This window comes from Oncorhynchus clarkii, unplaced genomic scaffold (genome assembly GCF_045791955.1).
Source record: "Oncorhynchus clarkii lewisi isolate Uvic-CL-2024 unplaced genomic scaffold, UVic_Ocla_1.0 unplaced_contig_12836_pilon_pilon, whole genome shotgun sequence".
Classification (NCBI taxonomy): domain Eukaryota; kingdom Metazoa; phylum Chordata; class Actinopteri; order Salmoniformes; family Salmonidae; genus Oncorhynchus; species Oncorhynchus clarkii.
Window position 1 is genome coordinate 99708 of NW_027261099.1, and position 13435 is coordinate 113142.

At 40.2% G+C, this 13435-nt stretch overlaps 1 protein-coding gene and 1 pseudogene across 1 annotated transcript; both read left to right on the forward strand.

The window, feature by feature from the left end:
- The first annotated feature begins 1577 nt into the window (after positions 1-1577).
- Positions 1578-5696, forward strand: LOC139404750 (ATP synthase F(0) complex subunit C2, mitochondrial-like). The gene is made up of 5 exons (XM_071147353.1): positions 1578-3141; positions 3338-3434; positions 4342-4416; positions 4801-4991; positions 5115-5696. The coding sequence occupies exons 2-5, from the start codon at positions 3396-3398 to the stop codon at positions 5227-5229; spliced, it is 420 nt and encodes a 139-aa protein (XP_071003454.1). The 5' UTR covers positions 1578-3141; positions 3338-3395; the 3' UTR covers positions 5230-5696.
- A 1615-nt stretch (positions 5697-7311) lies between these two features.
- On the forward strand, positions 7312-9972 carry LOC139404753 (cyclic AMP-dependent transcription factor ATF-2-like; annotated as a pseudogene).
- Positions 9973-13435: the final 3463 nt, after the last annotated feature.

Sequence of the window (13435 nt, forward strand, 5' to 3'; positions counted from 1 at the left end):
CTCTAAGAAGAGACATCCCTTCTGGGTAGAGTGTTACATTCGCATCTCAACAGGTAGGGGCAATGTGAAAGACACTGTTTACTCAATAGAGTTGTTTTACAAGGGAGACATTTTTATATATAGACCTACATCAAAATAATGGCTTTTTATGACAATGAATGACGGAATACTTTAATGTCTCATAGGAAAATTTGCTTGGCATCAATACATGTATTCTTGAATCAACTGGCCTATGATGATGTGATTCTGAAGACGATCAACTTCTAGGCCATACGACTGCTGAACAGCTTCTACCCCCAAGACATACAATTGCTGAACAGTTAATCAAAGCCCCCATCCCAGCAGGAGGCCTTTTGCCTTTTGGTAGGCCGTCATTGTAAATAAGAATGTGTTCTTAACTGAGTTGCCTAGTTAAATAAAGGTGAAAAAAAATATATATATATTATTTAGGGTTAGTTTTAATTAGCTGCTGAGGGGACTACGGCTCATAATAATGGCTTGAATGGAGCGAATGGAATGGCATCAAACACATGTGTTTGATGTTGTTGATACCTTTTCGCCTATTCTGCTCCAGCCATTACCTCGTACCGCCAACCTGTGCTTTACAGTATTTGCTGAATTAGGCAACAGGCAATTGGCACTAATTCTATACACATTTTTGTAAAAGAGCAGAAAAGTAAATAAAAACATTATGGGGATGAGATAGGTAGATTGGGTGGGCTATTTACAGATGGACTATGTACAGCTGCAGCGATTGGTTAGCTGCTCAGATAGCTGATGTTTAAAGTTAGTGAGGGAAATCTAAGTCTCCAGCTTCAGCGATTTTTGCAATTTGTTCTAGTCACTGGCAGCAGAGAACTGGAAGGAAAGGTGGCCAAAGCAGGTGTTGGCTTTGGGGGTGACCGGTGAGATATACCTGCTGAAGTGCGTGCTACGGTTGGGTGTTGTTATCGTGACCAGTGAGCTGAGATAAGACGGAGCTTTACCTAGCATAGACTTATAAGTAGTAGTTGGTGAACCAGGCGAGGCAGTCATTTGAGAAACCAAGGCTATTGAGTCTGCCGATAAGAATACGGTGATTGACAGAGTCGAAAGCCTTGGCCAGGTCGATAAAGACAGCTGGACAGTATTGTTTCTTATCAATGGCGGTTATGATATCGTTTAGTACCTTGAGCGTGGCTGAGGTGCACCCATGACCAGCTCGGAAACCGGATTGCACAGCGGAGAAGGTACGGTGGGACTCGAAATGGTCAGTGATCTGTTTGTTAACTTGGCTTTCGAAGACTTTAGAAAAGCAGGGCAGGATGGATATAGGTCTGTAACAGTTTGGGTCTAGAGTGTCTCCCCCTTTGAAGAGGGGGGTGACTGCTGCAGCTTTCCAAACTTCAGGGATCTTGGACGATGCGAAAGAGAGGTTGAACAGACTGGTAATAGGGGTTGCAACAATGGCGGTGGATAATTTTAGAAAGAGAGGGTCCAGATTGTCTAGCCCAGCTGATTTGTACGGGTCCAGGTTTTGCAGCTCTTTCAGAACATCTGCTATCTGGATTTGGGTGAAGAAGAAGCTGGGGAGGCTCGGGCAGGTAGCGGCGGGGGGTGCAGAGCTGTTAGCCGGGGTTGGGGTAGCCAGAAGGAAAGCATGGCCAGCCGTAGAGAAATGCTTATTGAAATGTTCAATTATCATAGATTTATCAGTGGTGACCGTGTTACCTAGCCTCAGTGCAGTGGGCAGCTGGGAGGAGGTGCTCTTGTTCTCCATGGACTTTACAGAGTCCCAAAACGTTTTGGAGTTAGAGCTACAGGATGCACATTTCTGTTTGAAAAGGCTAGCCTTTGCTTTCCTGACTGACTGCGTGTATTGGTTGCTGACTTCCCTGAACAGTTGCATATCATGGACACTATTCGATGCTATTGCAGTCCGCCACAGGATGTTTTTGTGCTGGTCAAGGGCAGCCAGATCTGGAGTGAACCAAGGGCTATATCTGTTCTTAGTTCTACATTTTTTGAAAGATGCATGCTTATTTAAGTGAGGAAATTACTTTTAATGAACGACCAATCTAATCATTGATAGCCTAGTCCAGTCTATATCAACCATTCAATCAATATATTTGTCAAATGCTGCTATTCTCTAGGCCAGACGTTCTGTGGAAAATAAGTTGATTCTTCCCGTTTGTGCTATTTATATGTATTGGTTTAATATTTAGACAAGACATACCTATTCAAAGGGTAGGCCTCTACATTAAAGGCCTAAATACATTTCATTCATGGAGCTCCGATGGATTTTCATCGTAAATTAACCAGAACAATCTTTGTCAATTACATGTTTCTTTAGTTGTCAATCGTAAAAGTATAGGGTTTGATAAAGTTATAGTGAAATGACCTTGCGTGGCGCTGTTATCGCATTAGTGGAAACCAAGACTGTTCTCAGGGCAAGTGAGACGGTTTTGACTAGCAGAAGTAACTTCTTGCAGCAGGTTAGGATAATGAACATGACAGGTTACGAGAATCACCGTAGCAGGTTTGGAGAATCAGCTAAAATTCTAAAATTGTCCCGGAAGCGACTCGAACATATCTAGGCCTGTCTTGGGAAAAGTCTTGTTTTCCACTAATGCAATGCCACTTTCATTGTCGCAAAATCTTCATCCGGGAATCTATAAACACCGATTTGCGCGGCCGCACTACTATGCCGAAGATTTTATAACTAACCCAAGATAGACTGGAGCCTGTCGTTTCCAATGGGCGCAAATGAAACATAGTGTGCGGAGCCACGCACGTGATAGTGAGATCCTATTGGTGCGTTCCAGCATTTATTAGCATTTTTCCGGTAGGGAACGCCTCCTAATGCCTCCTGCACTCCTAAACAACGCTCTTTTGGGGCAAAGGGTGAGTCTCCAAAGTTTTCAAAACGCAGCCCAATCTATTTTTGGAAACAGAAAATTGTATGGAGAGCAAATGTTTAATCGATGAGAAAATTAGCAGAATATCGGCCATCTTCTCCCACTGCCGGTCACTGGACTTCCTCTCATCACCACATTTGGTGTTGAGTGGAAACGCCAACCGGATGCTTCACATTTATATATTCGGTGAAATATCTCCTCGTTGTTCCATCTGTGTCTACTGTGGTTCGACCTTCTGCAGTCGGTGAGTGTCGAAAGGAGTGCTAGCTAAGAATTGTCCGTTACAAATCCTTTTTAATCCTTCGTTAAAACAACACGTAGAACAATACAAGCGAGGGTTATATATTGTACGGATTATTGTGTACATTGGTCTGTCATTATTATTGTTGTATCGTTGTGCATTTACAAACCGATTGACCATATCTGTAATGTCTTCGCAGAAAGACCCGGGCTTCAATCAAATTTGACCGACCAGGTTAAAACAGACTAAAATTGAAAATGTACGCCTGCGCTAAGTTCGTCTCCACGCCGGCTCTGGTGAGTTATTTTCATCAATCTGTTTAATCCATGTTTATTTTACATCTGAATTCATATTCTCCGGCTGTGTTCGTATGGGCCTGTGTTGAACTGTCTGACAAGGGTATTGGCTAACGTTAACTAGTTTAACGTTTATGACTATGTAAGTGACACTATTTTTAGTTTCCTAGCTGTTTGCACATTCGATACTCTACGCCGGAACTAGCTATCCGGCTTTTTAGCTATAGACTAACGTTAGTTAGCTATGAATAAAGGTCAACATGACACTTGGCTTGCTTCAGCATCCAAGTCTATCTGTAACGTTACCTAGCTTGTGACATAGCTACGCTAGTTAACCCTCTGGCCTGCTTTTCTTTCTTTGTCTTTGTGTGTTTGGGGCTCTCTGTCCAAGGTCATGTTTTACTTGACTAGAAACATTTACATGTTCAGGTAAAACATGTTTAACAGGTTGTTTTACTGGTAACGTAACGGTTTGACATTAGCTTGTGCAAAGTGCACTCAGCAGGTTAGTGTTTTAGCCTTGTAACGTTACTGTTACCAGGTGGCGTTGAGGAGCGAATCTTATATACTTTTTGATGACTAAGCTGGGAAAGCAGCTATGATGTTGGAATTAACGAATTGTAATGTGTTGTTGGTATGCATGTCTTGGTACAGCTCTATGATGTTCCACGATGACAGTGGCTAGCTACTGTCAAGGTGCCTGCCACAGGCCAAGGTGCACTTGTTCCGCCTTTCACGGTGGGAACCATAACACTTAGGCGTTTACTTGTCTTGAACTTTGAACCGCCGTGTGCACTTCATCTGTCATTTTATTTATTGCCTTCAAGATCTTCTGTGTGTGTACCCTCAGGCAAAAATATTTGTGCATTTTTATTTCACTCAGTTCTGTCCTTGTCCCCTGGTGCAGGTCCGTGCTGGCTCCCGGACTCTTTACAGACCATTGTCTGCCTGTATGGTGTCCAGGCCCGAGGTCAACACCGAGGTGAGGAAAGACTCTTCTTGCAGTAGGTTTTATGCTCTTCACTGTCGAATATAATGCAATGTTTTCAAGCCCCCTAATGGCCATTGATGTAGGAAGTTTTCAAGCCCCCTAATGGCCATTGATGTAGGACGTTTTCAAGCCCCCTAATGGCCATTGATGTAGGACGTTTTCAAGCCCCCTAATGGTCATTGATGTAGGATGTTTTCAAACCCCCTAATGGTCATTGATGTAGGACGTTTTCAAGCCCCCTAATGGTCATTGATGTAGGATGTTTTCAAGCCCCCTAATGGACATTGATGTAGGAAGTTTTCAAGCCCCCTAATGGACATTGATGTAGGAAGTGCTTTTATCTATCATTAAAAAGAGGCTTGCTTTGTTTTTCAGAACAATGTAGCCCTCATGCCACAGAGCCCCTTCACCCAAGTAGCACTGAGAGGCTTCCAGACCAGTGCTGTGAGCAGGGACATCGACACAGCCGCTAAGTTCATTGGTGCTGGAGCAGCCACGGTCGGAGTGGCTGGATCCGGTGCTGGAATTGGGACAGTGTTTGGCAGTCTCATTATTGGATATGCCAGGTAAGTACACATCTACAAATGGATGCCTAGATATGTGCTTGTCAATGTCAGCTTTCAGAAGAAGAAAAAAAAACTATGATTTTAAAAGCTGACTTTTACATAGAAATGTGTTGTGTTTTTCAGGAACCCATCTCTGAAGCAGCAGCTGTTCTCCTATGCTATCCTGGGATTCGCCCTGTCTGAAGCCATGGGTCTATTCTGTTTGATGGTTGCCTTCTTAATCTTGTTTGCTATGTAACAAATCTATTGTTCATAGAAACACTGTAATTACTGATGTGACTCCATATTTTATTGTGGTTACCAAAAAAATGTTCTGTGTTGGTATCATGGAAATTTATATTTTCAAAGTCTAAATAACAAAAACATGTTTTGTAAAAATGTAAGAAATTACATAATTAAAATGCATGTATTTGACTATTTAACATATGGCAGTATGTTTTCTGTTGGGAATTATGTTTCACCACAATCAAGAAGACAACTAGCTTCTATTGAATGTCAGCATGGGATTATACAAAGGAACTGCTTAACTTACTGTAAATCAGTCTGGCACATTTTCCAATGCATCATATGTTCGCTTCTGTGGGTCCACATTGATGCTTTTGTTGGTTCAAGTGCAGTTCTATAGAAGTATGTAAGTAGGCAGCAAGTGAACGCTTGCTTTTGTAAATGGCATTAAATAAATCTAGACAATTTGATGGTGCTAAATAGTGGTCACTGGTCCAGTTTATTTGGGATACTCTGAATGAACATGCGTAGTCTGTCAAAAAGCCTGCAGGTCTTGATATGATTCCCTTGATAATTTTACAATATTTGTTTTGGTTTGGTTAAGCTTGGATAATATTGGCTAATTACTTAGAAATATATTTTAGAGCTTTAAGACGCCTGAGAACACCAGATCCAAAATATTGCCAAATTGGATGGGCCCAGAGGAAATTCATCCATAGTGTCTTTGATGCAACGATTTCTGAAGATAATTCCAATACTCTCATACATGCCGTGTAGTTTCTGGAGATGGGTCACCCTTCATACCCCGGCTCCTGGTTGTCACATTTTCAAGACCCAGGGTTATGTTCAGTCGGCACAGAACAGAAAACATTTAACTGAGGATGGTACTACTTGATCTCATCCAAAAAGATTTCTCCTTTTTGCTTTCATTTTGGACAATTTTGCATTTGGTATTTACCTGGGTTCATTCCTCCATCCCACAGATGATAACATTCACCTTTTGTATGTAGGAGACTTCTGTAATAAATTCTCACTGTTCTGGTGGGATTCATTTCCCACTGCCTTCTCCCCTTGTTCACCTGGACTCCCATGTCGATCGTTCCTTTGCTGACCTAGCACTTTATTCAAGATTAGATCCTCTAATAATCTGGACGCTTGTGTGCTTTATATGAAATGTTATGTTTCATTGTGGTTGTTTGGCATTGGCCTAGCATACTGCATGCACCAAATCTCTGCTGTCATATCCACATAAGGTCGTTGGAATTATCACAGCATCTATTCTCATGACTAGCTATAAAGATAATTGAAATTGACAATATTCTAAAATGTATTGTCAACCGATTTCTCTTCATTTCTATAAAATTGCGGTTGCTATCTGTACGGCGGAGATGCTGCTCTCGCGAGAGTTGCACAGACGAGGGATTTCGATACGAAGGGTTGCGCTGGTGGGTAAGTGTGCACGAGCTCAAGGAGATTGTACACAAAGATATCGCACGTGTACCGATTTCTTGGCATTAGTGGGGATTTAAGTGTTAAGAAAAACGAGTCTGATAAATGCACATCCTTCATGTATTAACATTAGTAAATATAGTTAATATGGCGACCGTACTATGCTTGCAGATGTTAAGTTACTCTGACCGAAGGCGGTGTGGATAGGACGAGCAAGCAAGCTAGTTTGTGATGCGGAGGAGTGGTGTGTAAACAAAACCATCGCACATTGTTTTGGAAGAATGCGCTGAATTATTATTTTTTGAACAATTCTAAGTAATTGGGTTTCAACTTTTTCTTCTGAATAAACGCACTATGACGTCGAGTGTCATCTTTCACAATTCGAGTTTCCACTAACCATTTTGATAAGATTTTTTTTTTCTTCCTCTAACCCCAACAATATTCTCACTCCTGATTGGAAAAGACCATGCATTTACAAGAGGCAGTTGCCAACTTGCCATCAATAAGCTTTGTCTCCAAGATAAAATATTTGAAAGAGCCTATAAGGTGAGGAACATTAATCTGGAATGTTCTACCTACTAAAGTACAAATCATATATATATATATATATATTCTTTATTCCGGGTGTAAAAGGAATTCCTAAATAATGAGTGATGACAAACCGTTCTTATGTTCTGCTCCTGGATGTGGTCAGGTATGTTTTAAAAGTCCCTGTGGTTTGCTTTGTGGTTATATGTGTAATGTGTAAAGTATATATTTATCATCTTTTCATAGCGATTTACAAATGAAGACCATTTGGCTGTCCACGAACACAAACATGAGATGACACTAAAGTTTGGTCCAGCAAGAGGCAACGGTGTCATACTAGCCGGTGAGCACTACAAGGGGTTTCAAACCAATTACTAAGTGACTGGTGGATAAAGTACCCAGTTGTCATACTTGAGTAAAAGTAAAGATACCTTAATAGAAAGTCACCCAGTAAAATACTACTTGAGGAGAAGCCGAAAAGTATTTGGTTTGAAATATACTTAAGTATGAAAAGTAAAAGTATAAATAATTTAAAATTCCTTATATTAAGCAAAGCAGATGGTACCATTTTTTTTTATATATATTTTTTAATTTATGGATAGACAGGGGCACACCAACACTCAGACAATATTTACAAAATATGCATTTGTGTTTAATGAGTCCACTAGACCATAGGCAGTAGGGATGACCAGGTGTTCTCTTGATAGGTCCATGACTTTCACAATGTTCCTGTCCTGCTAAGCATTCAAAATGTAATGAGTACTTTGGGTTGTCACGGAAAATCTATGGAGTGAACAGTACCATCTTTTCGTCAGGAATGTAGTGAAGTAAAAGTTGTCAAAATAGTAAAGTACAGATTCCCTCAAACTACTTAAGTAGAACTTAAAATATTTTTTTTACTGAAGTACTTTACACCACTGTTAAGTGATAGAATTCATTCAAGCGACGTGTGAGAGAGATTGCCTTCTGTTGCAGACCCAAAGCCAACACCTACACCCATTTTGAAGTACTGTGAGGAAGTTGGACTCTTCAACGAGCTTACCAGTCCCTATGGAGCATGACTTCAAAATAGCTGCTGTGGATGACATCAACAAGGTGACTAGTTACTAACCAGTGGTTCTTTCAAGAATAACGCTCTTTACATTCATAGTACAGGTTGCTTCAGTTTTGATCTGATCTGATCTGTTGACATTTGTTTCTGACATGCAGGTGCCCTTGGATTTGTCGCCTCTTGCCACACCGATGATCATACATAACAAAATTGAGGACCACTCAGCTGTGGTGGCACATTGGGACAGCCCTCTGCCCCATCCAGAATCTACAACAAGGGATGACAAGGTAACGAATTTGGTTTACTTCATACAGTGATATCCAGGTGAATTAGTTGATATAAATGTAGGCTAGATCCTAGTTTTAGTTGGTAAATCCTAGTTTTAGTTGGTAGATCCTAGTTTTAGTTGGTAGATTCTAGTTTTAGTTGCTATATCCAAGTTTCTCAATATTAGTTGCTTGTGACACAGGGTTGGTCCTGGTTGGTCCCTGGATAGGAGACCAGATGCTGCTGGAAGTGGTGTTGGAGGGCCAGTATGAGGCACTCATTCCTCTGGTCTAAAAAATATTCCATTGCCCCAGGGCAGTGATTGGGGACACTGCTCTGTGTAGGGTGCTGTCTGTCGGATGGGACGTTAAACGGGTGTCCTGACTCTCTGAGGTCATTAAAGATCCCATGGCACTTATTGTAAGAGTAGGGGTGTTGACCCCGGTGTCCTGGCTAAATTCCCTATCTGGCCCTCAAACCATTACGGTCACCTAATCATCCCCAGTTTACAATTGGCTCATTCATCCCCCTCCTCTCCCCTTTAACTATTCCCCAGGTCATTGATGTAAAGGAGAATGTGTTCTCAGTCAACTTACCTGGTAACATAACAGTAGAAAAAATAAAACTATACAGACGTACTACCATAAGTCTAGTCATACGGTATCCGTGAACCCCAAATGTATGGCTTATCAGAGATGTTGCTCAACAACATTGCATGAAGCTCAGAGTGAATTGTTCTCCGTTATGACCACCCAGTGTAATGGAGTTGATCTACAGTTTAAAATATTTTGTCTTCTCAGAATGAAGTTTATACTCATTTGCAGCACCTTTTTGAATAGTTTCTTCACAGACTAACCACCTTTCTGAATACCTTTCTTTACAGACTAACCACCTTTCTGAATAGCTTCTTCACAGACTAACCACCTTTCTGAATAGCTTCTTCACAGACTAACCACCTTTCTGAATAGCTTCTTCACAGACTAACCACTTATTTTTCTGGGAGCTTTGTCTTCCGTTGAATAGTCTCACTGTACTGTTTTATCTGATGAAACGCTGATTCTCTTCCACACTGCTTTGATTGATGGTTTCACTCCTTCACAAAAATAAACACATTTCTACCAGAACTGTACAAATGGTTTGGATAAAGAAATCACTTTTGGGCTATATTTTGTACACCAGACCCATAGAGTACTAACTGATAATCAAATAGTTACTATCTTTGTAAACGGTATCTAGAAAATGGTTTTCGTTGGAACTATTCATGCAGCTAAGGTCTCTAATGGTGTTTTCTGGCCGTCCTCACTGCCAAGCTCTACTATAGTCCATCCTGCATCTCTCCAAGTCCCCAATGTGCTTCTAGCAACCTCAGATGCTAGTGTTGTTATACAGCAAGCTCTCCCATCGCCAACATCTAGCTCTGTAATTACCCAAGCCTCATCCTCTAAAAGGCCAATAGTGTAAGTAAGTCAAAAAAAAATATATATATACAGTGCCTTGCGAAAGTATTCGGCCCCCTTGAACTTTGCGACCTTCTGCCACATTTCAGGCTTCAAACATAAAGATATAAAACTATTTTTTTGTGAAGAATCAACAACAAATGGGACACAATCATGAAGTGGAACGACATTTATTGGATATTTCAAACTTTTTTAACAAATCAAAAACTGAAAAATTGGGCGTGCAAAATTATTCAGCCCCTTAAGTTAATACTTTGTAGCACCACCTTTTGCTGCGATTACAGCTGTAAGTCACTTGGGGTATGTCTCTATCAGTTTTGCACATCGAGAGACTGAAATGTTTTCCCATTCCTCCTTGCAAAACAGCTCGAGCTCAGTGAGGTTGGATGGAGAGCATTTGTGAACAGCAGTTTTCAGTTCTTTCCACAGATTCTCGATTGGATTCAGGTCTGGACTTTGACTTGGCCATTCTAACACCTGGATATGTTTATTTTTGAACCATTCCATTGTAGATTTTGCTTTATGTTTTGGGTCATTGTCTTGTTGGAAGACAAATCTCCGTCCCAGTCTCAGGTCTTTTGCAGACATTCTTCCAGAATGGTCCTGTATTTGGCTCCATCCATCTTCCCATCAATTTTAACCATCTTCCCTGTCCCTGCTGAAGAAAAGCAGGCCCAAACCATGATGCTGCCACCACCATGTTTGACAGTGGGGATGGTGTGTTCAGCTGTGTTGCTTTTACGCCAAACATAACGTTTTGCATTGTTGCCAAAAAGTTCAATTTTGGTTTCATCTGACCAGAGCACCTCCTTCCACATGTTTGGTGTGTCTCCTAGGTGGCTTGTGGCAAACTTTAAACAACACTTTTTATGGATATCTTTAAGAAATGGCTTTCTTCTTGCCACTCTTCCATAAAGGCCAGATTTGTGCAATATACGACTGATTGTTGTCCTATGGACAGAGTCTCCCACCTCAGCTGTAGATCTCTGCAGTTCATCCAGAGTGATCATGGGCCTCTTGGCTGCATCTCTGATCAGTCTTCTCCTTGTATGAGCTGAAAGTTTAGAGGGACGGCCAGGTCTTGGTAGATTTGCAGTGGTCTGATACTCCTTCCATTTCAATATTATCGCTTGCACAGTGCTCCTTGGGATGTTTAAAGCTTGGGAAATCTTTTTGTATCCAAATCCGGCTTTAAACTTCTTCACAACAGTATCTCGGACCTGCCTGGTGTGTTCCTTGTTCTCCATGATGCTCTCTGCGCTTTTAACGGACCTCTGAGACTATCACGGTGCAGGTGCATTTATACGGAGACTTGATTACACACAGGTGGATTGTATTTATCATCATTAGTCATTTAGGTCAACATTGGATCATTCAGAGATCCTCACTGAACTTCTGGAGAGAGTTTGCTGCACTGAAAGTAAAGGGGCTGAATAATTTTGCACGCCCAATTTTTCAGTTTTTGATTTGTTCAAAAAGTTTGAAATATCCAATAAATGTCGTTCCACTTCATGATTGTGTCCCACTTGTTGTTGATTCTTCACAAAACAATACAGTTTTATATCTTTATGTTTGAAGCCTGAAATGTGGCAAAAGGTCGCAAAGTTCAAGGGGGCCGAATAGTTTCGCAAGGCACTGTATGTACGTTGCTTCATGTTGCTGACTTGACTTTACAGTCCATTTATGTTTGGTCAACTAGAGACTTCAATAGATTAGATAAGACAGTGATGGCTGATCACAATCAAAACATTTATTTTGATCCAGTACAAACTCTACTTTCATATTATGACGAGCATGATGCCTGGACATTTTGATACATATATTATCTCTACAGGATATCTACAGTACCTCTATAGTACGTATACATTACCTCTACAGTACATATACATTCTCTCAACAGTATATCTACAGTAATTATACAGTACATATACATTATATCTACAGTACCTATACTGTATCTCTATATATCTACAGTACCTCTGCAGTATTTCTACAGTACCTATACAGTATCTCTATATCGACAGCACCTCAACAGTACCTCTATATCTCTACAGTACCTCTACAGTATCTCTATATCTCTACAGTACCTCTACAGTATCTCTATCTCTCTACAGTACATATACAGTATATCTACAGTACCTCTACATTATCTCTACAGTATATCTACAGTACCTCTACAGTATCTCTATATATTTACAGTATCTCTACAGTATCTCTATATATCTACTGTATCTCTACAGTATCTCCATATATCTACAGTATCTCTACAGTATCTCTATATATCTACAGTATCTCTACAGTATCTCTATATCTCTACAGTACATATACAGTATATCTACAGTACCTCTACATTATCTCTACAGTACCTATACATTATCTCTACAGTTTCTCTATATATCTAGAGTACCTCTACAGTATATCTACAATATCTCTATATTTCTACAGTACCTCTACAGTATCTCTATCTTTATAGTACCTCTACAGTATCTCTAGAGTACCTATACATTATCTCTACAGTACCTAAAAAAGTATCTCTATGGTACCTAAAAAGTATCTCTACAGTACCTATACAGTACTTCTACAGTATATCTACAGTATCTCTACAGTACCTATACAGTACTTCTACATTATATCTACAGTATCTCTACAGTATCTCTACAGTACCTCTACAGTATCTCTACAGTATCTCTACATTACCTCTACAGTACATATACAATACATATACAGTATATCTACAGTACCTCTACAGTATCTCTATATATATACAGTACATATACAGTATATCTACAGTACCTCTACAGTATCTCTATATATCTACAGTACCTCTACAGTATCTCTACAGTATATCTACAGTACCTCTACAGTATCTCTATATATCTACAGTACCTCTACAGTATCTCTATATAAATACAGTACCTCTGCATTATCTCTACAGTATATCTACAGTACATCTACAGTATATCTAAAATACCTAAATAGTACCTCTACAGTATCTCTATATATCTACAGTACCTATATAGTATCTCTCTCACTTACTCTACATACTGTTTCTACAGTACAGTAATGCAATGTTTTCTGGTTCTGTTTCTACAGTGCAGTAATGCAATGTTCTCTGGTTCTGTTTCTACAGAGCAGTAATGCAATGTTCTCTGGTTCTGTTTCTACAGTGCAGTAATGCAATGTTCTCTGGTTCTGTTTCTACAGTGCAGTAATGCAATGTTCTCTGGTTCTGTTTCTACAGTGCAGTAATGCAATGTTCTCTGGTTCTGTTTCTACAGAGCAGTAATGCAATGTTCTCTGGTTCTGTTTCTACAGTGCAGTAATGCAATGTTCTCTGGTTCTGTTTCTACAGTGCAGTAATGCAATGTTCTCTGGTTCTGATTATAGGAATCACCGCACCGTTCTCTCTCTCCTGCAACTGTAACAATGACCCAAATATAATAGGGGCATGTTGAGATGTATCTTAT

Coding starts and splice junctions, on each gene's coding strand:
- LOC139404750 (XM_071147353.1), top strand. CDS start 3,396: ATGTACGCCTGCGCTAAGTTCGTCTCCACGCCGGCTCTG. Junction 3,435..4,341: donor TCGTCTCCACGCCGGCTCTG/GTGAGTTATTTT, acceptor CCCCTGGTGCAG/GTCCGTGCTGGCTCCCGGAC. Junction 4,417..4,800: donor GGCCCGAGGTCAACACCGAG/GTGAGGAAAGAC, acceptor TTTGTTTTTCAG/AACAATGTAGCCCTCATGCC.